The sequence below is a fragment of the Polyodon spathula genome, chromosome 3, assembly GCF_017654505.1.
Source record: "Polyodon spathula isolate WHYD16114869_AA chromosome 3, ASM1765450v1, whole genome shotgun sequence".
Lineage (NCBI taxonomy): Eukaryota > Metazoa > Chordata > Actinopteri > Acipenseriformes > Polyodontidae > Polyodon > Polyodon spathula.
The window spans coordinates 59,732,514-59,757,923 of record NC_054536.1 but is presented as its reverse complement, the minus strand read 5'-3'; the positions used below and the strand labels follow the sequence as shown (position 1 = coordinate 59,757,923).

The following is a 25,410-nucleotide window of genomic DNA, read 5'->3' as shown; positions in this document are numbered from 1 at the left end:
ATTAACATTATCCAAAAAAACAGCGCATCATAAAACCCCTTTTCTTATTTATTATTCTTATATTATTATTCTCATTTTGTTGGCCCTATATGGTTTTATATTTGTTTACAAAGAATTATACAGAAAAAATCCAGCATTTTCTGTTAAATTGTTTGAACCAACTGCTTAATCACAGTTTATTACTTAACTTACTGCATTTCAAATTAAACTGTATATTTTCTTATCATTTTCCTTTCAAAGGGTATTACATTGTTTTTTATAACTTGAAAATATCTAAATAAAACAAAGCATTCACTGAGTAACTGTTATATGTTCTTTAATTGTAAACAATGTATTTTTTTTTAATAAATATGGTAATTGAAATACAATTAAGTCAATAGCTATCCACTTTACAACAGCATTGATTATACAGGGTGTCCCACTGAAAGTAAGTAGTACAAGAATCACAACGTACAAATAAATATTAAATACACTCACATGATGGAGCAGCACAGACATGTACAGGAATCCTCATTATTACAAACTCGCTTTATAAATGTTTCTCATGCCAACATCTATCTGAAATACTTACAGGCTGCTTTCAAGTGCGATACCGTGTATCGTACTGACATGATTTAGCTTGATTCACAGGCTTGCAGAGATCCTGAAAAAGTACTCTGTCGATACTGCCCGGTTTCATTTGCTGTTCTGTTGTTGCTGTCTGTAGCAGAAGAATGGCTAGACAGTGTATTTTGAGAATCACGGATGTGGTACAGCAGTCATACTTACTGGAAGTTAGTTAGTAACGATACAAGTAACGGTCTTTCTATCCAATTAACTGTTAACAAGTTATTTTTTAGAATAAACTTCCCATTCATAAGTCCTTCACTCCATAATGTAATTCTGTGACTAATTTTCAATTCAAATGATGACTGCATTTATTGCGTTTCATGCACTTGAGTATATTATAATAATGCTGAGGGAATTAAGGTACGTTGAGAGGGTCAAAACAAAGGGTGATTAATGCGCTTTAAAGAAATTAATTTAAAATAAATGAAGGTGTTTTCTTACATTTTTCTTCATTCTATATTTGTGTATAATTATAACAGTACTGTAATGATCTGTGCATTTGTGTTTCCCTCCCTGTGTTTCCCTGCTAAGTGTATAAGAGCACAACTGGGGGAGTGTAGCCCAACTACCCCCAGAAGCAGCTGACACAGAGTGTTACACATATGGCCTGATGTCTACCAGAAAGCCGCCTGGAGCCAACCGTCGTGCATCTCCGCACAGTAACCAGGGGCCTCTCGCCCATACAAGGAAAGGGGCTCATGAAGATACGGCTTGGAGAAACGCAAGGTGCGCCATGAGGTATAGGTGGCTGCAGTCCAAGACCCTTGCATCCTTGACATGGATTTTCTGCAACAGACTGGAAGCCATCTGGACATACAGAGGGGGCTTCTTCAGTTCCGAGATGGCCCGACCCTTGCACTAACTATCCCGGAGGAACCAACCCCCCTGGGGAGGTCCAGTGTGGGGCAGGAATCCACCTCCCAGCGTGTTACCACCAGATGCCTACAGAAGGTCCCACCTCCTGCGGTGGTCAAACCTGGGGGACCAGTTAACTCCTCGGGGAGGCCCTGCAGAGGCCAGCAAGCTCCATCACCATCTGCCTCCAGTTGCCAGCCAGCCTGGCCTGGACTGAAGACCCGACAGCGCACCATCACTCATGGCTTGCAGATAAGGCCAGCTTCGGTGGTGAACAAACCAGGTGGACCCACCAACTCTTCCCAGCCATCAACAGCCATCTCTAGCCTGCGGTGAGCCCGACCTGGGCCAGAGACTCGCAAATCTGCCCGCCCAGCTGTACCACAGCAGCCCACCAGCCGAGACGTCATTCCAACAGCAGTAAGCGCAGTCTGGAAGCGTAGCTGTGAGGGGTTCCAGCAGGGCTTTGCTGCCAGTCCAGAGGGAGTGGGCTGGACCCACCTGGTGCAGCACGAGATCAATACAAGGGACGCAGCGCCAGTCAAGCTGCGGCCCTGCCTGCAAAGTTTGAATTGCTGATGGAGAGAGCACTGTGCCGGGTCCCACAACAGCATTGCCTGGTCTACCTTGAAGACCTGCTGGTGCATGGACCAAACTTCGAGGAAGTTCTGCTGTCCCTGTGGGAAGAGCTACAGCGCCTGGAGGCAGCTGGTGTCAAACTCCACCCAGAGGTCAACTTCCTGGGTCATCGGGTAGGAGGGGAGGGTATCCGCACAGGGGCCTGAGAAGATCAGGGGCCCGCTGCTTTGGAAGGGTGAGCAGTGGATTGAGGCCTGTGACCCGGTGACACAATGAAAATAAATATAATATTCATATGAGTAACAAATTAGTACTGCTCTTAAGTCTAAATAATTACTGGGCTAAGTGCTTACAATCCTCAAGGGGCAGAAGATTGATACATTATGGAAACATCTTAAAATCTAACCTGCAGTCTATCTGGAAGTGCTTGATTCATTGCAATTGAAACTGTAGACTGTCAATCATTAGTATTGTCCTTCCTACTAAATACAGGATCATCCCCAGTTCGTACACTACTTTTAGTTTGCTACAATTCACCCGTTTTCCGCTGCACAATTACCTTCTAAAGGGAAATAGACATTTTTACTGTTTTTAGTTGTTTATATTTTATTATAGTTTGGGTTTCACTATTTTATTACTATATGTACTGTAGATGTTACAATCATACAGTACTCCTTTGAGTACTTGACTAAAATGGCCAGATTACTAGTTTTGATGGTCCAAATTTCACAGATAAAACACTTTACTGTATTGCCTCTAACAACAAACACTATTCTCTTTTTTTTGTTTAAAGTTTTATTTGCTGTACTAAATTTAAATAGACAGATTGAATGTTTAGGACAGCGAGGAAGCACACCTTAGTCTACAATGAAAGACAACATTCAGAGGGCATGTACGAGAGTGGAGATTCATTCATCTACAAATGGAACAGAGATTAAACATAGTTCTCAGATCCATTTACTAATAAAAGTTATATTGCAGGGTTAGTAGTTTAAACATTTTGCTATAGGCTATTATTAAATAGCCTATAGCAAATTACAATAAAATTAAGAGCTTATCTTGCTCTTAATTGTACTGTAATTCTTGATATGCATTTTGTATACAACTGTAAGTTACCCTGGGTAAGGGCGTCTAAGAAGAATAATAATAATAATAATAATAATAATAATAATAATAATAATAATAATAATAATAAAATGTTATCAAGTTACAGAAGTCTAGAGAGTCAAGTTTTAGTAATTGTAGAGCCACTTTTAGGGCATCTTACAGTTTTCTGAAATTACCAGTGCTATACAATTTGCATAATTGTTTGTGCTACTTGTTACTCAGTGACACATTTTGTATACAGCCAAAAATGATTAAATATTCTGCTATTTTCAAACTGCAGGCCAGGTCAGGCTGGGCAATCGCCTTCACTGATCCTATGGTTTTAGTTTTTTTAGTTTTTTAGTTTTTTAGTTTTGTTTTGGTTTTTTTTGTTTAGTTTCCCAGACTCTTTCTCTCCTCTCGCACCAAAACACTCCACCCACAACACAGAGAGCTGCAGGTTTTTATGCTGGCGACCATCTCCAGTTTAGCAACAAATTAATCAGTGAATTAAATGGGGAGAGGGACATGGGGCTTCCCTATCCATGCTGCCAAATAATAACCAAACACACAGTTTTTTGCCGTCATATTTATAAATAAATCATAACAACAAAATAATACAAACTATACACCGGGGCAGGGGGTATCTCTTTCTAAAATAAACAAACAATACATTTTAATCAGCAGGGCTTTCCCACCCTGCCACAAAGGGGTTAAAAGTTATGGGTTAATATTATTGCACATATGTATGTGCTCTGTTCTCAGTCAGCAAAATAAGCTTGAGATAGCAGTGCCAAGTAGCCAACTCCCTAAAAAGGAATTTAAGATAGCTGGAAGGGGATGTGAAACAACTGGACCAAATCTCAGGAAAACAGATGGTCAATCACATAAACTATCAATAGTGTCCTGATAAAATAGGCTGGAGGGCTGTAAAATAAACTTTAAATAAGTTGTAAAGTAAACTGAAATAGGTTAGTGAGAAGCAATAGAAGATCCATCAGTATCAGTATCCTCTGTGCCTCCACCCTCCCAGAGAAAGGTAACTGACCACTATGTGTTCTCTGTACTAGATTTCTCACGAATTTGTAGTCTGTGTAACTGCATAAAATAAATTGCTTGTGTTTTCTTTCTGCATACTGGAGTCCTGTAACCCACTGTGTTGGGATAAAGTAAAAGTGTTTGCATTTTACTGATTGGTCGGTATATTGTATTCCTGGGAATGATAAGAATTATGAATTGAGATAATTGAGTTAACATAACACATACACCCATCATGTTTTAGCAAGCTATTTATTACATTTAATAACTAAAAGGTGCCAGAAATAGTGTTTCCATTTTTTTTAACCAAGTCTTTTACCCCATTTCTCCCCAGTTTGAATGTCGCTTCACCGCTGTAATGCACGCACCAAGCCTGGGAGAGCTGAAGATCTATGGACAATGTTACAGCTGTATAGCCAAGCTGCTGTTGTTGCCAAATTACTGAACCCCGGATGACAAAGGTAATCTCAACAAGGGTGCATCCAGTATTATTTTTCCAACTCTACCACACCAAATATGATGCTACACTGAGGGACCTGCTAACGAAGCAGGGGAATTGTTCCCAGAATCAAATATTCTCAATAACTTATGCTAAATAATGTTATTGCCAAGTTTAATGACAATTGGATAAGTGGTTCTCCAGATATATGGAAAAATATGAAGTGTGACATGACCATCTCCACTATATCCCAAATATCAAAATTAGAGCTATCAGGACGATAAAAAAAAATTGGTGACTATGACATATATGAACAGTATTACTGAATATGGATTTAGAATATTTGTATAAAATCAAGAGTTTATTGCAATATACCCAAATGCAATCCGAAACGAAGAAGAGGCTAGGAGTGTTTGATAACAGTTTGGTAAAGAGTTATATTAAACCTGTCATACCAGCCATTTCCCTTATATTATTCATTACAAAAAAAGTTTGTTAAAAAAAAGTTTTAGTTTAAGCTTGAAGCTACAAAAGTCAGGTAATTCCTAACAAAAATAAATAATTAAATTAACTTCAATGATGCAGCTTGAAGCCACCGCAGTCAGGAAATGCCCATAACAGCCGCATCCAGGTTAGACCTGCAGCATAGATACTGAGATGTGATGGGCATAGTAGCATTCAATAAGGGGAGCAGATAAAAAAAATAAAAAAAAAGAATTTGAAAACCTTTGCAACAGCACCTTTAACAAGAAACAGTTCCACTAATGATAAGGGGAGCACAATTGTGTGATATACTACACCAACCAGCTGAGTTCATCCCCTCCCAGTTGTCTGTATTCATATTTAATCCTTTAAAAGATGTATGTAAAATGCAGAATTAAAAAAAGGGGCTATATTAAACATTAAATGATGTTTTAAACGTATATGTTTCACTGCCACATCTTTAATTAATTACACAGCATATAAACTTTAGCAAAACGCTTTTCCCCCCACGTGGGGCCTGCATTGGTTTGTCACAGTGGCCAATCCGTCCAGAACAAGGAAGTACTATTTTATTTCAAAAGTACACGTGTATTTACAGAGCAGCGCCAGGCTTTGTGTGCAACCTTCTTGTTTACTGTGCTATAGAATTCATAACAAGCATGCAACGAAAAAGGACCATAGAGAAAAAGCAAACAGATTCTGATCAGAATAATTCGTCAAAGGTATTTTAATCACTCCGATAATATAGCTAGTGATGTTTTTCTTTTTAAATTATTATTATTACCAGCTATGTCCCAGGTGGAAAACATTACCAAGCTTGATATTATTATTATTATTATTATTATTATTATTATTATTATTATTATTAGGCTTGCCAGTTTTACAAATGCCGTTTATAACTCATTTATTTGGCAGTTTGCCTCCCAAAAGTTGTATCGTTTTTTGTTTGAAATAGGCAGTAATACCGCTGCCACGATATATTTAGAGACCAATCAGTTTGTCAGCATTCATTCCTGCCATACTTTTACACTGAATCGCTAAGTTGTTGGCTCATAAATTTCTTTTAGTCAATATTTATTTTTAACAGTCGCTAAGGATGCTAGTCTATACGTTCAGTACGAGTAAAGCAAGTCACTTGTTCTCTACGTTCACTGTCTGACTAAGCTTATCCCAGTGGCAAATTCACTGGCAGATACCCAGCTTGCAGAGAATCATGCAATATGGTACATGAGATCTCTTTTTAAGTGATTTATGTTTTGGCACTGACAACTGCTGTGAATGATACATCAATACAGTCTTATTATTTGATTACGATTAATTAAATATGAGCAAAACAATCTTTAAAAAAAAAATACAGATACAGGATTTTTTTAAATAATGACCGGCAGATACACATTCGCTGTTTTAAAGTAACCTTTAAATTCACCGGTGTGCTGCAGTTGTGATCAATCAGTATGCATATTTAGGCCTATATTCGGACTAGCAGAGTAAAAATGATCGTTTGGTTCTTTAAACTCTTTCATACTGTAGATGTTTGTAGTTTATTATTTTATAAAAGAACCAAGCACACAGTAGTATTTGGCCAGCCTACAGTTTTCAGTTCAGTCTCTGGGTGTTATAAAAAACAGCAACAACATAATTTTATTTATATAGCGCCTTTCATAGCAGGTATCACAAGGCACTTTACAAAACTAGAGGATACAAACAAAACTACAGGGTAAAAACCTTATCCCAGCGAAATATATGTTTGCATTGAGTGAGCTCCCTTTGAGTTGTAAAGAAAATGAACTCACTGACAAGCTAACTAGGTCTGCTCTTTACTGAAGGGACCATTGGGCCAGATATCATGGTCTTCACCACAAAATGAAATATGCATCATTTTTATACTGTTACAAAATCTCTTAAGCACTAAACTTTACATGACTGGGATAACAAATTAATTAATTTTAGTAAAAAATAAATAAATAAAAAAAACTTGAAAAGGAATACAAATTGGTCATACTGGTAGACTATTAAAAATGTGTATACTGTATTGCTGTTTGAGTCGTCTCCCCTTTAATTCTATATTAGAGCAGTATACGATATGTTATATAAAGTAACTTTAATTTAAAAAAAATAATAATAATAATTCCCTCCTTTTCCAGAAAAATTCAGCTGATAAGCCCTCTGGTCAAAATGCAAATCCCGTCTCTCAAGAAGGGCTGTGCTCTCGAGTGCTGTCAGTTGGGAAGTACCTTCTTCTCTTCATCGTCATTCCTCCGTTTCTTAATTATGCATCGTTGCAGAGGGAAGGACTACTGTTACAGCCAGAGGGTAAGAAAGCTCTACAAGATTACATTGTTGACTTTGTTACTTTGATATTCATTTTTTAAGGCTTTATTTATACAAGAGAAAAATCAATTGCATTTTTAATATATATATATATATATATATATATATATATATATATATATATATATATATATATATATATATAAATATATAATATATATTATGAGTTAAATAAAATATCAAGCTAATTTGTAGTGCAGGCTGTCTGTATACTTATGCATGTCCTAATATATTCAGAAACTGAAGTTTCATTACACATCACACCTTGTGTTGAATATTCTGATATTTTTCTTGTCATACATACAGTGTACAAAGTAGTAAAGCTTTAAACTTACTAATTGCGCAATTTTTGTGAAAGGAAAATTACACTGAAGTCCACCTGCTGTAAGTTGTTTCTTAATAGTTTTGTAAATTGACGGTTGTGAAAAGTTTTCACATGTGCCTACTGTAAGTGCATAAGTTCCCCCTTTTATGGTGTTAGTGTTTACCTTTTATTTCTAATGTTTTCCTTGGTGTTTGGTGGCACCTAATTGGCAAATATTGTTTTGCTATTTTTAAAAAGAGAAATGTTTATCCTTCTGGATTTTTGTTTTTAAAATAACTGTACCTTGTACATTATAATAGTTTTCTTCTAACTTAGATTTGTATGTCTTTGCTTGTTTTTAGGAGGACAGTTAATAGATGTTGGTTTGGGGCAGAAGATGTGCCTAACCTGCAAAGGAACAGGACAGCCTGTTGGTAAGCTGTTTAAAGCATTTACAATTCCAAATAATTTTATGATACAGTGATACATTTTTATGATACAGTGAGTTAGTACATTTGAAGTGTAGATTTATGTACTTACTGAAATGAACATCAGAGACCATTTCAGCAATTCCTAGCTGTCGGCACTCAATTAAAGGGAAACCCTGTTTGTGTATGTTTCCCATTGGCAGTTTTCACTCTACGGATGCACAGTATCTGTTAGCAGCAGTAGGTGTAGATGGTACGAAGAATAAGTGACAAGCAGCTCAAAAAGCAAAAATGAAATTAAAAGAAAATTCAGACACGAAAAGGGCATACAATAGATTAATGCATGGGGACAGCTTTACAATGTCAGTCAGTCTGTATTTTTAAATGGACACTATCAGATATGCCAGGCAAACCCTTCTTATTAGGAAACCTCCAGTAATTTGCTTTATTATCCATTTTGCAGTGGTACTGGATGCACCCACTGGCATGTCTTCAGATGTCTGGTTTCAAATACAGGATGATCTATCCCAGTTAACAAAGGTTTGTACGAAAATATTAATGCCATCATTTACCAACTAGTACAATTTACCGGTGAGCATAATGCTTAATTGTGGCTCCCTAAACAAAAACAAACAAAAATAGAACAAAAACCTTAATGTTCATTTTATTATGAATTTTTGGGTCTTATTGATTAAATTTATTGCATGAGTTTTTTTCTTTTTTAATCTATAAAATTGTTCTCGAGTGACTTGAGACACGTTTATAGATAAATATATATATATAAAATGTACAGTGCCGTGAAAAAGTATTTGCCCTCTGCCTGATTTTCTGCATTTTTGAATTTGGTCAGATCTTTTTGAGGGTTGTTGTAGTATATAGATGGAGTCTGAGAAAAAAATGACACCAAAGTTTGGTGCTTCTTTCATTTGTTTGGTGTGCAAGGTAATCAAGCATGCTATCTTCAGGTGTGAAAAAGTTATTGCCCCCCCCCCCCCCCCCCCCCCCCAGTTAACTCAACCCAATTAAAGGGATAATTAGGGTCAGCCATTTGAATACTTTGGTTAACAATCAGGCCTGATTTGGGCCAGTCCTGCCCAGTATCATTTTGATTAACGTTGGCCCTTACCATCAGAGTGAAGTTGTCAGCACACAGGTTCTGGAGGCACATCGTGCCACAATTAAAATAAATTCTTGAAGACCTCTGGGTGGGATGGGGGGGGGGATTTATTGATGCCCATCTGTCTGGAAAGGGTTACAAAACCATGTCCAAGGCTCTGAGTCTCCACCAAACCACAGTCAGAGCCATATTGTCCAAATGGAGGAAGTTTGGGACAGTAGTGGCCATCCTGCCAAAATCTCTCCAAGAGCAAGGCATAAAATCGTCCAGAAAGTCACAAAGAACCCTAGAAAAACATCCAGAGATCTGCAGGCCTCTCTCACCTTGGCTAAGGTCAGAAAGACACTGGGCAAAAATGGGATTCATGGCAGAGTAGCAAGGCGGAAACCATTGCTCACTAAGGAGAATGTGAATGCTCGTCTCAAGTTTGCCAAAAAGCACCTGGATGATCCTCAAGAGTTCTGGAACAATGTTCTATGGACAGATGAGTCAAAAGGGGAACTTTGTGGTCAACATGGGCCCCGTTATTTCTGGCGAAATGCAAACACTGCATTCCACAGCAAGAACCTCATACCAACGGTCAAGCATGGTGGTGGTAGTGTCATGATTTGGGGATGCTTGCCATCATTGACGGAACCATGAATTCTGCTCTGTGTATCAGAGAATTCTACAGGAGATTGTCGGGCCATCCATCTGTGAGCTGAAGTGCAGCTGGGTCATGCAGTAAGACAGTGATCCAAAACACACAAGCAAGTCTACATCAGAATGGTTCAACAAGAAATTTAAATTTTTGGAATGGCCTAGTCAAAGTCCAGACCTAAACCCCATTGAGATGTTGTGGCAGGACCTGAAATGAGCAGTTTATGCTCGAAAACCCACAAATGTTCTGCATAAAGGAGTTGGCCAGAATTCGGTGTTGTAAGAGACTGATTTCTGCTAAAGGTGGTGTAACCAGTTATTTAGTCTAAGGGGCCAATTACTTTTTCACACTGGGGCATTGAATGTTGCATAACTTTGTTTAATAAATAAATGAAATAAGTATCAAAATTTTGTGTTATTTGTTCACTCATGGTCCCTTTTATCTAATATTAGATTGTGGTTGAAGCTCTGATAAAATTCTGTGTCAGAAATATGCAAAAATGCAGAAAATCACATGGGGCAAATACTTTTTCACAGAGAGCGAGAGCGAGCGAGCGAGAGAGAGAGAGAATCTGCAGTGTGTAAGACCTGTATATGACTACATTGACAGCAGGAATTTCAACATATGTAAAATCCACTGAGATTATGTAGTTTACCTAACATAAGGACTGGATTAGCCTATACCAGGTTCTCCCTAGACTTCTTGACAGGGCAGTATTGTACATTATAACAGCCCCAAGCCAGGGTGGCTAATAAGCTAATAAATTATTTAGTAATACAGTAGTAGCAGGTCTGTGACCCACAGATTACCCAAGTGTCCTTTTGTATAATGAATAGAGCCTCCCATTGCCAGTAAACTACAATTCAATAGAATAATGCCACTTTTAGTGAAGTGTAATTTTATTATTAATCCCCCAAAACCAAAGGTGATTATTACTAGCCTATATTGTTTTTTACAGTTCTGTGGTTATTCACCAATACAGCGCTATGAACACGGTTTATATTTTCTGAACCCTTAAGGATAGTTCATACATAGAGCAGTGATACTCATCTCTGGCCCTCGAGATACATTCCAGTACTGGTCTTTATTCCAAGCAGGTTAGTTAATTACCTCTTAAAAGCTTCAATTAATTACATTAGAACCTGCATGGAGTAAAAACTGGACTGGATTTGATCACAAGTGCCAGAGTTGAGTACCACTGCAGTACAGGGTGCAGTGTTACCAGATTGGACGGGTTCATGCCCAACTGGGCTTGAATTTTTTTTTTTATTATGCAGGTGCCTAATTTTTGGGCTAGTTTTGAGCATTTGTGCGAGTGTTACATTTGGATATGTTTTGAATAGTTTGAAAGTATTAATGATATTTTAAAGCAAAATACTAAACTATCTGATACACAACACTTAGTGTTTACAGCACTGTTGCTGAGCATTGTGTGATGTTCGGATACAAACAAGCCCAGTATAAAGCTAATTTTGATATGAATCATATGCACAGTTTGAAATAGGTGAGTATGCCGTACACGACATGTTAATTGCAAGATGATATTGCCTAACTTTTACTTTTATTTTCAGTTTGCATTTTTTCAGTAGCAATCAATAATAATGAGGAAGCGTCTTCAAACTGAATTAGATAACTTATCTGAACATTTTATGTAGGCTTTTTTCTTTGCTGATCATAGATGGGCATGAGGCTTGTTAAACTGTGTATGCCTTTATTGCCTTGACAGAAATCACATGTGAGTGATAATAATTAATTTTAATTAACATTCAAACATCTGTGGGAACATAGAACACAAAATTATGCAGTATGCATCACAGAGAAAAACACTATCAAGTGCATAATATAATATCCACTGAGGTTAATGAGTCAGTGGTTTTGACAATGCTGAAGTTGACCTCTTTATTCGGCTAGCTTCTTATTCACATTCCAGCTTCTTATTCACATCTTGCAAAAGTAACACAAATTGAATAAGTAACGGGTATTTTGGGGCATAAATTGCTTTGGGTGAAGCAAAGTGATTCTCAGGGGGAACCCGTCTATGTCCCCCATATGTATTTGTCGTGGCCCAAAAGTATTTGTGTTGGGGTATGTTGGGGGACTATCCCCCTATGAAAGTAGTAAAATATAACGTACCTTAAAATTGCCTCTGTCGATGAAAGCCTATGAATTATAGATGTAATGCTAGCTGGTACCTGCTTTCCACGCACAGAGAGTAATATAAGAACGGAATTTATTTTATTTAAAAAAAAAAAAAGTAACACTTTGGAAATCCATAACACTATGTAACACAATTTTTGTTCCTGGGTAGTAAGTGTTATTTCCTAATTGCTTATGCCTCAAAAGTATAGAAAATGGCTATTATTCCCCACAAACTTTGCTTTTGTGACCAGGACAGTGATATTTCAAAATATCACTATTTCCAATGAAAAAAGGGCAAATGTGTGTCTTTTCGTTCACATAAAGTCAGAAAAAAACAACATATGAATCCAAATTAACATGTATTTATACTAAAGTAATACAAAAATGACTACAAAAGATTTAGAAGTGAGTAGTTTTTCGAGATTTACAATTATACTGTATTTTGTAGTCATTTTTGTATTACTTTAGTATAAATACATGTTAATTTGGATTCATATGTTGTTTTTTTTCTGACTTTATGTGAACGAAAAGACACAAAAAAATAATAATTGTTACATGGTGTAATCCAACCAAATTACAGATTTGTTTTCTTCGAGCTGTAGAAGAAAGATGATCAAACTGATGCTCAAATTATGCAATGCCTATGTGCTTGTGCACAAAATAGGACACAGTAAACCATTTCACTTTCACTGTGGCGAGTAATTTTATTTTGAAAATCTAGGGCCTGCTGCTTCTGATGTAATGTGTGCTTTTTTTGAGGGGGTTTGGGGATGGTCTTGAAAAAGAGTACGCTGTGTATGTTTCCTGTAATTGACAGCACTATTTATAAAATAATAAAATTAAACAAAAATCCTTTCTTTTATTTTCTGTTTTTAGGTTTGTACATATGACAGGGTTGGTCTTGGGTTCAGTAAGCGGACATTGCAGAATGAGACAACAGGAGTGGAAAGGGTTTGGAGAGAGTCAACCACTGGAAGGTTAAACCATTTAAATATTATACTGTGAGGAATATGCATAAAGACTACTTGAGATATGGAATGGTTTTACAAACCACAATTTAACATTCGTGTCTGCTGCAGCTGGTTTTTTTGTTGTAATTAGCATTAAGTGTAACTGGCTTATTAGTAAGAGGTTTTAAGAGGGTTGCATATCTTTGCTATTATAGATTGTGGATTGAGAGACTGTTTTAGAAAAAAAACCTGACTATTTCTAACTATCATTTTCCTTTTTTTTATGCTGTAATTGAAAGCTATCCCTCAGATTTAATTGGTTTAAATCAATTTTAATAAAATGTTTTTTAGTGTGATTATGTGACTTCCAAATAACATACGTTTTCTCCTGTATCTTGTATATCATCTCATTAGGTGTTCTAGATAGTTTTATAGTGTAGAAATACATGTATAATTACTTGTTAAATAGCTTACCTGCATCTCCCAAGGACAACATTTGGAAATTAAGTTAAAATGTCTCAATTCAGGGGTTGCCAAGTGGCACATCTGGTAAAGGTGCAGGATACGCCCTATAGCCTGGACGTCGTTGGTTCGAGTCCAGGTTATTTCACTGCCGGGGGGGGGGGGCTTATGTTAGCCAGGCTTACCGCGCACCAGCAACCCCTATAGGCTAACCCTAACCCAGAGCTGCGTTGTCCTCCAACGCTGTAGCTTTGACGTCTGCAGTGTGAAAAGAAGTGGTCCGATGACGGCACACGCTTTGGAGGACAGTGTGTGTTTGTCTTCGCTCTCCCAAATCAGCGCAGGGGTGGTAGCGGTGAGCTGAGCTTAAAAATAATTGGATATTCCAAATTGGGGACAACATGATAAAAACAATTGCCAACTACTAAATAACAATAATAAAAAAGGTCTCAATTCGATCTTTTCCAGTAGACAAATTCTCCAAGAACCAAAATATTTCCTCCAACTTTTCACTGGGTTTGAATATATCTGAATGAGATTAAAGGAATGTGCTCTACACAATCACAAATTAAAATGCAGGTCTATTTAAAATACTGTCTGCTTTATAGCTAAGCAAAAAGCGGGCCTACATTTTTTGTAGAGCCAAATATAAACAAAAATGCCTCGCAAATATCTATGTCTTTCTTTCTTGACTCTTTGATTTTCTCAGTTAGGAAGAAAGCATCAATAAAATGATCAAATCCAGATTCAAAGCAGTTTATTGAAATTTTAAATCTGGTAGTGAAGCGAAGGCTTGAAAAAGATTTTTTTTATTTTTCCATTTTACAAAATGGGTGCAAAATAAATACTGAATCCAGATTAAGGGGGTGATGTAAGGATACGCGCAAAGTGATTTGCGGGTACAAAACCCCTATAATGCTGCCGTAAATCATATTTAGCAGCTGTGAAGTCTGAGTTTTATCGGCCTCTAAAAATACGACGTATGTAGAGAACGTTGTTCACCAGGCATTCTGCACCCGCTATCAAATTTACACTTTGCCATCATTAATCCATTAAAATTATATTGAAATGCAAGAAAAGAGCATGCAATTGGGCGAGATCTGGATACTAAGCGGGCGCAAACATTATAATGTGATGTGAGGATTTTGCCTTGCAGTTGCTGGCAATTGCTGACCCTCCAAAAAACTTTACACCTGTTATACAAAGTGCAAACCATTTTAGAAGCGAGTAACAAAGAGCTGTATAAAAGCATACACCTGCAGAGACCTGTCATTGGCTTCAGGGTGGCTGCTCTGGTTCACTTCCTGATGCAGCGACACTTGGCTCTTGTTGAGGTGAGGCAGGAACACGTTCGGTGGAGAAGGGCAAGATGAAGAAGACCCTGCATATTCAATCCCAGGGTCACTTTGTTTGGGATGCCGGAGGATGCAGTGCTAAAGTGCTGTCGTCTCACTCCACAGGTCATCCTTGACACGCTCGGGTCGAATCGAGTCACTAAACTGCTCAAGTCGAGTCACCAATCTGTCTCAAGTCATTTTTGAGTCATTAATTCTGACAGTTCAGGATATCTTGATTTGATTCCTTAATCTATAAGCACATTTTGCCACTGTATAAAGACCCATTTCCCTGTGCTCAATTAGGTTGGGTGTTTAGTAATGAATGATACCACAAAACAAAGAACATATCTAATATTTTCTCACTTCTCAACACTGACACTCCCCCTTATAGTTTTGTTTTGGACACATTAACCAAATGAAAGGGAAATTTGATGGCTTATAATTTCATGTTGAGATATTACTTCAAGGTTTTAACAAATAGAAAAATGAAGATACTGAGGCAAAATGTTATATGATTCTCAGGTAACATAGAATCTGTTCTACATATTTCTCCTCTTAGTGTAAGCTGAGCTATGGAGTGTCTCTCTACGTTAAATGTCAACTAGACATTTTTAAGTAACAGATACTGTTTCACAAAAGCACAAAACATAATAAAAAGGTGTCTGTTGGAGTCCTAATGGCATAATAAAACATAATACAATTTAAGCAAATTAATCTTTGAAACTTTCTCTCCTGTCACATCTTATACGTTAATATACTGTGTACTCAGAAAGTGTACTGTAAACAATGTTTTATTCAGAATTGGATTTAAAGGGAAATTTAAAAATAGCTACAAAGCACCAACTCCCTTAAGAGATAGTGTCTATAAATAGATAGGTAAAATACATACAACCATACATATTTACATTAAATAGATAGTGAGCACCAAATACTTCACAAATTATTTACTTCTCAAGCTTTCACTAGGCAAAATATTATTATTAGAAATGTTTTAGATGCATTCATTACCTTTTGTGTGCTAACAAAACCTGAAAAATAACTCCTAATCGGAGCTTTTTCTGCCGTGTTGTTTAATTTTCCCTGGCATTGTTATTTTTTTAAATATCGAATATCGATGAAAAAATACTGCCGTTGCAGAGTTTACAAATAATTCAGATTCTCAAATTAGCTGTTGAAAAAAACAGAAAACCTGCCGGTATAAATTTGTGACCCAATTTCTGGTGCTATGTTTTGAATGCAGTTTATTCATATTGTTGCTTTGCACTGCTGGCAGGATGCAGCCTGCTTGTTTCTCTCTCTGTCGATTGTATAATTATTAAAGGGAACTCCACCACCGCAGGTACTTTTAGCGTACTCTCCATGTTGTTGTTGTTTTTTTTTTTCGTGTCTGTGACAAAATTTAAAAATCTCTGTTTTCCTCAGGATTTTCTGTGATCAGTGATCAGAAATCTCTTTGTTTCCTGCCTGCACATTCTGATTCCGGTTCTCCCTGCTGCTTGTGACGTTATGATCACAAAAAGGTGTTTTCTATTTCCTTTGCAGTGGTCTTAACAACCATGGCAGGAACCTGTTTATGTGCAAAATGACAAGATGACTGTGTGTGTTAGAGAGGGGCTGCATGTATTGAAAATTTAAATGAGTTTGTTATTGATTTTATCATGAAGACAATGACTCGGGTCAGATGGAGACTTTTTTGCCTGACTCGTGGGCATACTGAAGATACTTGCATTTTACATGTACAGTACATATGCTTGCATTTTATATGTGCAGTCTATTTTATGACACCGATGGCTCTAATTTGTATTCACAGCATGGTAGGATCCCTCCACACACACACTGTCATGTGCTGCTTTTTTTCTCTCCAGATATAGTAAGAAGGAATTGTCAATCTCAGTCATGTTCAGTAAGTTCCATGCAGCTTGAGATCCATGAAGCTACTCTGTTATGCCAAAAATAAGATGTGCTGAATAGGCTGTGCAAAGATCTATGCAGCATCTGCAGCAGTTATGTGTGTGTTGTTTTTTTGTTTTTGTTTTCTGCAATGGCCTGTATGCTTTATTCTGGCTCAAGGCTCATGGGTTAACCTACTGTGCCACCTAGAGATTGTTGGTGCAAGCAAGGGTCTGATCACAGAGACAAAGTATTAATGACACCTTTTTATTATTTTATTATGAAAATGGACAATTAAGAAAGGGGGAGGCATATTGGGCAAAGCAATTGGCAACCTGTTATTATTGAGGAGTTAGAGGTTTGAAGTAAAGTACTACACATTGCATACTGTGGTGGTGTGTAAGTTGTTCAGAAGAACATGCTCCTGAGTGTGACACTTAATGTAGACTAAGTGTTAGAAAAACACAGTGACAATTGTGGTGTTTTTTTTTTTTTTTTTTTTTTCTCCTATTTTGTCTAACGCTTACATTTGGCATAAGATGGCTAAGTGGAAAAGATTAGGATGGGGTTTTAAAGTTAAACAGTACATCCCTAATCTTGGATGGCAGCACAGAAAGCTTTGCAAAACATTTAATCCAGTGTGCTTCACTCACTTGCACTGCAAAAATGACTTCTGTTTAAATGGTTACTACAGGGGTAACAGACAATCTTTTTTTCAGAAACTAAAAGGGTCTGTGAGAATTGTTTGTATTAATTCATGGCTCGGCCCACTGTGGATTGTGCATGGAAGATAAGAACTGTACTTATCGTATTCCTCACTATTTTCCTTACTGTAACAGTCAAAGGCTGTCTCAAAGTTTCCACTGTAACAAATTTCTAATTTAACTTTGATACCGAACAGTTGTTCTCTACTTCAGTTTTCCTGTTCCATTTTCAGTACCACTTGTAATTCTGTTGTAATCTTTCATCTCTGACATTAATAATGTATTGGTTTGTTTTAAATCCTGACACTCCATCTACAAGACGGTAGATGTATAAAATGTTATATTAGGCTGGTCAGACTTGGCTTTGGGCCCAGATAGCAGGCAGCTTCTGGTTTGATGGAAGCAATCAATTCCCTGAGTTCAGTAACCTGGCAAGTTGGCATTTTGATGAGTGCCTTTCCTGCTGCAGTGAAACCTCTTAATTGTGCCGGTGCACAATTTTGATTTATTTGTATTGAGGGGCCCTGATACAACAAATGGTGGACAGTAGAAAGACAAAGCAATATATCCACCCTGTGCATAATTCTTTTTCAGACAATTGTTTTGCTAAACCAGGGGCCTTGGGGCTCGTTGATGTCTTTTCATAGTGAATGTTAGTTTTACTGGTAAATTGTCTTTTGGTATTTCTCAAGTTTTTATACGTTGTTAGTTGCAGTGTAAAAGTCTTTTTCTGTGTATGTGCTTATCCTGAAATAATATATCCTGAAATCATGTATCTACGAATTTTTGTAATGTGAAACTTTGATGTCTTAAAATGGTCTAGGTTTCAGTTTCAACCATTTTGTTTCCTTTAAAAAATGTCTTCAGCATTGACCTCGGCACAATGCATTTTAAAATAAATGTTTGGTTCCTGGTTAAGGGACTGTTGAAAGTATTTGAGGGTCAGGGTTGAAAACCACTGCTTAGGGGACGACATTTTCAGAGCATTACTACTTTTGTAGCCTAAAATAAGTTGCACACCTTAAAACTAACAAAGCAGGGGGCTCCTGAGTGGCAGATCGGTAAAGGCGCTCCGTGTGGAGGGCAGGATGTGCCCTATAGCCAGTTTGAGTTTCTGTAACCCTTAAACAAATATGGGATTCTACAGAGTGTTTAATGTAGCTCACCGCTCACCATCAAATGAAGGTACAGTCAAACTATCATATTTGGGGCTGCTGGACGTACCTTTTTAAAGAGTGTTATACACAGTAATGTAATGATATTATTAGAGACAGAGAGCTGGTTATCCTGAGTGTTCAGATTTGTATAAAAATGGATTTGGATAATCAAGTTTTAACAGAATTGTAGAAGTGCAATATTTTGATCTTGCTATTTACTTATGGTTTTGCAGAATGGTTGATGACCTTCATCGACTTATCAAGGAAGCCAAACTTCCAAAACCCTTCATTCTGGTGGGCTCTGAGCTGGGGGCCCTCAACGGCAGGTTTTATAGTCACATCCATGACACGTAAGTAGCCATATGTTTTTGGTCTTTATTTCTGTTTTATTTATTTTGAACGATATGATTGTTTTCTAGAATTTAATGATATAAGACATGGCCAGTTTCTAAATAGTTCAACTATACTCAAATGTGATCAATCAGATATATGTAAACAGTTGTTGTAGTAGTGAAAATCTTTCATTGAATAACTTGGGTAAGAATAAGGATATCCTTGTCTTCACAATGGGGTATGATAGTCTCCTAGACTCTACCTGGAATATAAAAAACAGAGAAAAACATGGTCATTGATGATCATTTTGCAAAATGATCATTGACGAATAGGGCGCATTGTTGGAAGGCCTAGGTATGGAACAGTTACACACATGACAGAAACATTCAACAGTAGACCGGACCGTGCCATATCCACAAGAACAGTGCCTAGCAATTACACAGCATTGTTGTAGATTTGATTATTGACCAGTTGATGAGGGTCGTATAGTCCAATGACTCTCCATTCACGCTGTTATGAACAGATGTGAAGGTTTGGATATGGCAGAAACATTATGAATTTATTGAACCCTCTATGCCTCATGCTAACAGTTCAGGCTGCTGGAAGTGGTGTGGGCCAAAATAATTTACAACTGGCACGACTTTAGACTTCTTATTCCCTTTGCTGTGCCTGTCGTTTTTTGGCCAGTCAGTGTCTGCACTGTGGTTTAGTCTTTTTGCAGAGACATTGGTAAGAGACTGATTCCTGCTGTTTTAAAGGAATATTAAAGCCAATATGTAGCTCAAAACTACTTGTCTGTACTTACTAAAGACAGTTTTTTACATTTAAAAAATAATTGGTAGTCTTTTACATTTTGATTTAACAGGATCTTGCCTCTCTTTTAGGCCAAACCATCCAATCAGGCATACTAATAGGAAAATATTTAGTGTCCTGATCCAATTTCAACAAAAAAAGAAAGCCACACTCTGGAAAGATTTTGAAAAGAACAATAAATATTTTCTAGTTGTAATAGTTTAATGAAAACCATAAACACCAATTAAAGGTAGTGACTGTCTGTTTAGCTGTCAGTTTTGCTTGCATATGCAGTTGGCTCTGTCAAATCATCTGTCTGGCGAGTATTTTCAGCTGATGACACTTACTTTGTGTGGGCTGAGTGTAAAGTTATTATATTAGTCATTTATCAAAAATAAACTTTGCATTTGGACTTGGCAAAGTAAATAACATCTGATTAGAAATGTATACATTATAACAGGTCAACGTGCTGGCCTTGCCTTCCTTCCTGTCCGTTAGATTTAAGGTTTTGTCAGTTTTGCAGCTCTGTAGTTAAAGTAAATTAAGTGGTGGTAAATAGATGACTGATCTGGCAGGGATAAAAAAAATACCGCTCCACTGCCACGAGGCCCAATATATTACCTTCACAGACAGGTGGGCTGCATCATACATCTCACTCTCATTACTGTCCACAGGGAGGTTTCGGAGCTTGTCCTCATTGATCCAATCCCTGAAGACATTTTTTTGGAGGACGTATGGCAGCAGTACTGGTAAGTTATTGCAGATGAAGTCAGGAACTTGAATGCAGCTTCGATTTAAGAAGCTCTGGGTTAAAAGTGTACTTGCTTAAGCATGTCAAAGAAATCTCTGCATTAACTTTAGTAGACATTTAAAACATATCATTATTTCTTTCTCTAACCTATCCTGAGAGACTTTGTCAAATGTTTGTCTTTTCTAGACTAAAATGCTGCAATGTCGCATTTGCTGGTCTTTCATCTGATGGATTGCAGGTGGTTCAGAGTACTGCAGACTGTCCTCACCAAATATCGTTCCTATCAACACATTTCACACATATTGGCATTCCTTCATTGGTTTCCAGTGAAATTCAGAATTGACTTTAAGACTTTTGATCTACATAACTAGCAGGGATCAGGCCCCAGATTTCATATCCAAACTAATTGTACAGGTGGTATTATGCTAGTTGTACTTAGTACACTGAAAGGAATACACTTATGTTACACAGTTGGTTAGGTGAGGTGAGGTGAGGTCACAGGGAACCTTTTGTGTATCTTGAAGTGAACCAATCAAGCTACCAGGCTAGATCCACCCCTGTTAGTCACTAATTGATTGATTGTGTTCATGGTTAAATTAAAACCGGAATCGTACAAGTTATATTCTATTTTATTGTGTGTGTTTTGTGCGACGGAGAGGGGGCAAGTAGATTTTTAAGAAGGACAAGTCGATTTTTCCAGCATTGAAGATTTTGTTTATCTAAAGAATGTTTGTTTTTAGTTCCCTTTCAGCCTGTTCTCTCTGCCTCTTTCCATTGTTTTCAAACATACAATCATTTGAAAAAAGCGCTTATCACATGGTCTGGCACCCCAGTGGTCAACGACAAAGCATTACATCACAGCCAGCTATGAAATTCAGTGTTACATTTAGCTTGTTTTTCGGAGCAGCCAGCAGCGAATCAAATCGCACTATATTTGCTTTCAGCTAAGGCTTCTGTGTTCTGGATCCACGTTACATGATCGCTCAGAATAAATAGGTACTGTTGTTAACTTACTAAGTTATGTACACAGAAAAAAAGCTGTGTGGCAAGTTCAGTGCTTTGTTAATAAACAGAGGTTTGCTCGTTATATTCCTGTCCGTTTCATAAAAGCGATTTGCGAGGAGTCGCTGTAGCAGACCTCTCACAGGTTGCAATTTGTTTCATAAAACTTTCACAGGGCTGCGACGTCACAGGTTTTCCCCTGAAACTTGCGAGTGCCATGTCAACCGCAAGTCGTAATTTTCATTGCAGATTGTTTTAGTAGATATCACAGCTATCATACTACTACTAGCTCGTCGTCGATATGGCAGAGGAGTAAGAAGAGAGAGTGTTTAGGGATCGTGCAAACCCTTTTGATGCGTATACAGAGAATTAATTTGTGTGATTTATTAGATCAAGAAATTAGAAATAAAATACAGTGAAATCTGTCACGACACTATTAAAAAAAAAAAAAAAAAAATTGTTTAAAACATGTGGTTTTTTTACTTTTAAACGGTGTACACATGTCATTGCAAGTCTAACTGTTCTGTATGAAAGCGGTAGTTTTCAGGAAGTATTAGCCGACTGTCATGGTATAAGCAAGGCCACTGTTTCTAGATGCGTATTCAAAGTTTCCACAGCTTTGACTAACCACGTTGGTGATTTCATACGCTTTCCTGGATAACCCGACGTGAAGAGGGTAGTGACTGACTTCTTTAAACTATGTGGTTTGCCGAAAGTAGGCTACTTCGAGCCGTAGATGGAAGTCAGATACAAATGATGTCCCCTGCTGAGAATGAGCACCTCTACGTACGCAGGAAAGGTTTTCATGCCATTAATGTTCATGTGATCTGGAATGCCAAAATGTCAGTTTTTAGATGCTTCCATTTGATACCCTGAGAGTACACATGACGTTTGGGTGAATTGTGACAGCACAGATCTCTTTAGTGGCATTGGTGATAGATGGCTTTGGGAGACAATGGGTAAGTTAATAATAATAATAATAACACAATGTAACACAATTTTTGTTCCTGGGTAGTAAGTGTTATTTCCTAATTGCTTATGCCTCAAAAGTATAAAAAATGGCTATTATTCCCCACAAACTTTGCTTTTGTGACCAAGACAGTGATATTTCAAAATATCACTATTTCCAATGGGAAAACGGGCAAATGTGTGTCTTTTCATTCACATAGTCAGAAAAAAACAACATATGAATCAAAATTAACATGTATTTATACTAAAGTAATACAAAGATGACTACAAAAGGTTTAGAAGTGAATAGTTTTTCGAGATTTACAATTATACTGTATTTACAGTAAGGGCCAAAGTTAGTCAGATTTATATTGGGCAGGGCTGGCCCAAATCAGGCCTGATTTGTTAACCAAAGTATTTAAACAGCTGACCCTAATTATCCCTTTAATTGGGTTGAGTTAACTAGGGGGGGCAATAACTTTTTCACACCTGAAGATAGCATGTTTGGTTACCTTGCACACCAAACAAATGAAAGAAACACCAAACGTTGGTGCCATTTTTTGTTGGTGCCACTCTTGTAGTCGAAAGACGTTGTGGACGTGTGTGCAGCAGTTTTTTGCACACACGTGTGTGCAGCATAATTATTATATATATATATATATTATATATATAATATATAGAATTTTTTTTTTTTTTTTTTAATGCTTTTTGAATTTTGTAAAACATTACTTGAAATTACCTGAAGACTCATGAGTACTGTGGATCTTTTAGTGTCACACACAGTGTGCGACCAAGTTTGTCAGGGCCGACCAACCGCACTTGGTAGTCTCTGTTAACAGAGACAATACCTTGTATTACACATTTTGTTACCTTATTGGTCAGACACCTCTGTGGAAACTGCGCAATAAGCGCAGATATATATATATATATATCTATAATATATATATATATAATATATATATATATATATATATAACATTTTGTGATAGAGTAAAGGATTGTCAGCTACTGTACAAATACCGCTCATTATTGGATAGAATTTCTAACGGTCACATTATAGATTTGTGCTTGTGCCCGGAGATGCCCTACCTTTTAATCAGCAGGCTAAACGAAAGGAGAGATCCGTCAGTCAAACCTGAACATAATCCAGGAGCATTCCTCAGCACTTGGACATTTTGCAGTGTATGAAAAAAGGCTCTGTGCATGCAATTCATAGTGAGTGTTTATTACGTTGTTTATAGTCTATCCATCTTTGAGACAAACATCATTTTTGACCCGGTCCTTCCTGAAAGGAGACTCTAGTGAACACTAGTCTAGTTAATAAGTAAATATAAAAACACATTTAAATATCAAATATGCAAACTTTTTTCACATGCTAAAAAAAAATGCCTTGAGAAACCAGGGTCCTGCTTTTTGGCAAATGACATGAGTTTTATTAACATTACATTTTTTTTATTTATTTTTTAAATTTGATGTCAGAATGTCCTTCAGAAAATGGTAATGGATAAAATTTTTGAACACAGCAGACACTTGTATTGTGAACTTCCTATTTTAGTGGCAATATTTACTCTTGTTCATGCAGATTATCTGAATTGAGTGCAGTACTTGACTGCCACCCAGTGGCATATAAGGGAATTATACTCTGTAGATACTGGCAACCAACATGACATCAACCTTTGTTTATATTTGAATGTTTTAGTGATTTTCAGTGAGTAGACCATGAACATTTAATGTGATGTGATTTCCATAGTACAGCAAATGTTTGAAACAAATCTTGTTTAGACATATCCCAATCCACTTGAAATTCTTTTGCTTAAAATTGAAGGGTTCAGGGCAAGATAGTGGTGACCCACAGTGTCAATACAGTTGATAGTAACAGCCTACTTCAGTGTACTTTAATCCATTTTGTTCTAATTGTTAGATTTTACAGTTTTTCTTTCCATTTCAAAAGGCTGCAACAAAATGTGCTTTAACAGACAAAGGTGGCTCACCCTTGTATATTTCTAAATTAATGTGTTTATTAAATTATTAACTATTTTTCTTGCCTAAAGTTATCATTCAGCCGTATTACATGGGATAGATGAAGTCTGCTAACACAAAAACAAAATCAAATAATATCACTCCATCTGTTTATTTGTAACAAAATGTAATTTTAGAGAACCGGTACATTTCAACCTTTTTAATAACATGTCAATTGAAGAATGGGGAAGTCAAAACTTCCCAGTAGATAATAGGAGCACCTCCGAGATGCTACTGATGCTGTAAAGGTAGTAGAGAGGAGTACTGTTAGACAAACTGAAAAACCTACTACTACTGCAGGGTGGGCAAACGTATTTTTAGATTTAAACAGAAAAAAAATTCTAAATGGATTTTATTAATTGGTTTTTTAACATAACTTAAACAAAAAAAAATTAGTTTTCAGATATCTTTTTTTTTTTTGTTGTTGTTTTTTTAAACCATTGAAAGGCTTTTATTGTGCAAAAATTACCTCATTAAGTAACAGGTAGTCCATCTTTTATTTACTATGCACGCTGAACTAACTTTGAGTTCCAATTGTTCAAAAGGTACAAATTATTCAGGTCGGCGGGTCAGGTCTTATTCTATATATATATATATATATATATAATATATATATATATCTATATATATATATATATATATATAATTATATGTACAGTAGTACCAGTCAAAAGTTTGAGTACACCTGCTTGAAACCAGGTTTTTCATGATTATCTATGCTTTAAACTGTATAAACTTGTCTATAAACACTTAATATCTCATTATATGATACGTGTACTTATATAAGCTGATAATCATAAGTGAGTTGCATTCAAAGATTTAATTTTTAAATGAAAATGTAAATCTTCAATTTCAATGAAATGGTCACCCAAAGCAAAGGGATTTCAGTCTGAAGCCCAAATCAGTTAAACGTTTGAAATGTGTATAACACAGTGTTAGAACACTGGCCTAAGTATAAAAGTGTCTTTGTTGGATGTTCTCTGAGTTAACTAGCATGTTACCTGATTAACCTTTTGT

At 36.8% G+C, this 25,410-nt stretch overlaps 1 protein-coding gene across 1 annotated transcript in view; it reads left to right on the top strand.

Annotated features, from left to right (window-relative positions):
* The first annotated feature begins 5,667 nt into the window (after nt 1-5,667).
* The window catches only part of si:dkey-122a22.2, a 30,873-nt gene continuing 11,130 nt past the window's right edge, over nt 5,668-25,410 (top strand). Inside the window, exons 1-7 of the mRNA XM_041245622.1 lie at nt 5,668-5,811; nt 7,234-7,402; nt 8,087-8,158; nt 8,616-8,692; nt 12,925-13,025; nt 18,782-18,898; nt 20,348-20,422. Of these exons, the coding sequence (XP_041101556.1) occupies nt 5,749-5,811; nt 7,234-7,402; nt 8,087-8,158; nt 8,616-8,692; nt 12,925-13,025; nt 18,782-18,898; nt 20,348-20,422 (674 nt within the window). The 5' untranslated portion in view covers nt 5,668-5,748. The remainder of the gene's footprint in view (nt 5,812-7,233; nt 7,403-8,086; nt 8,159-8,615; nt 8,693-12,924; nt 13,026-18,781; nt 18,899-20,347; nt 20,423-25,410) is intronic.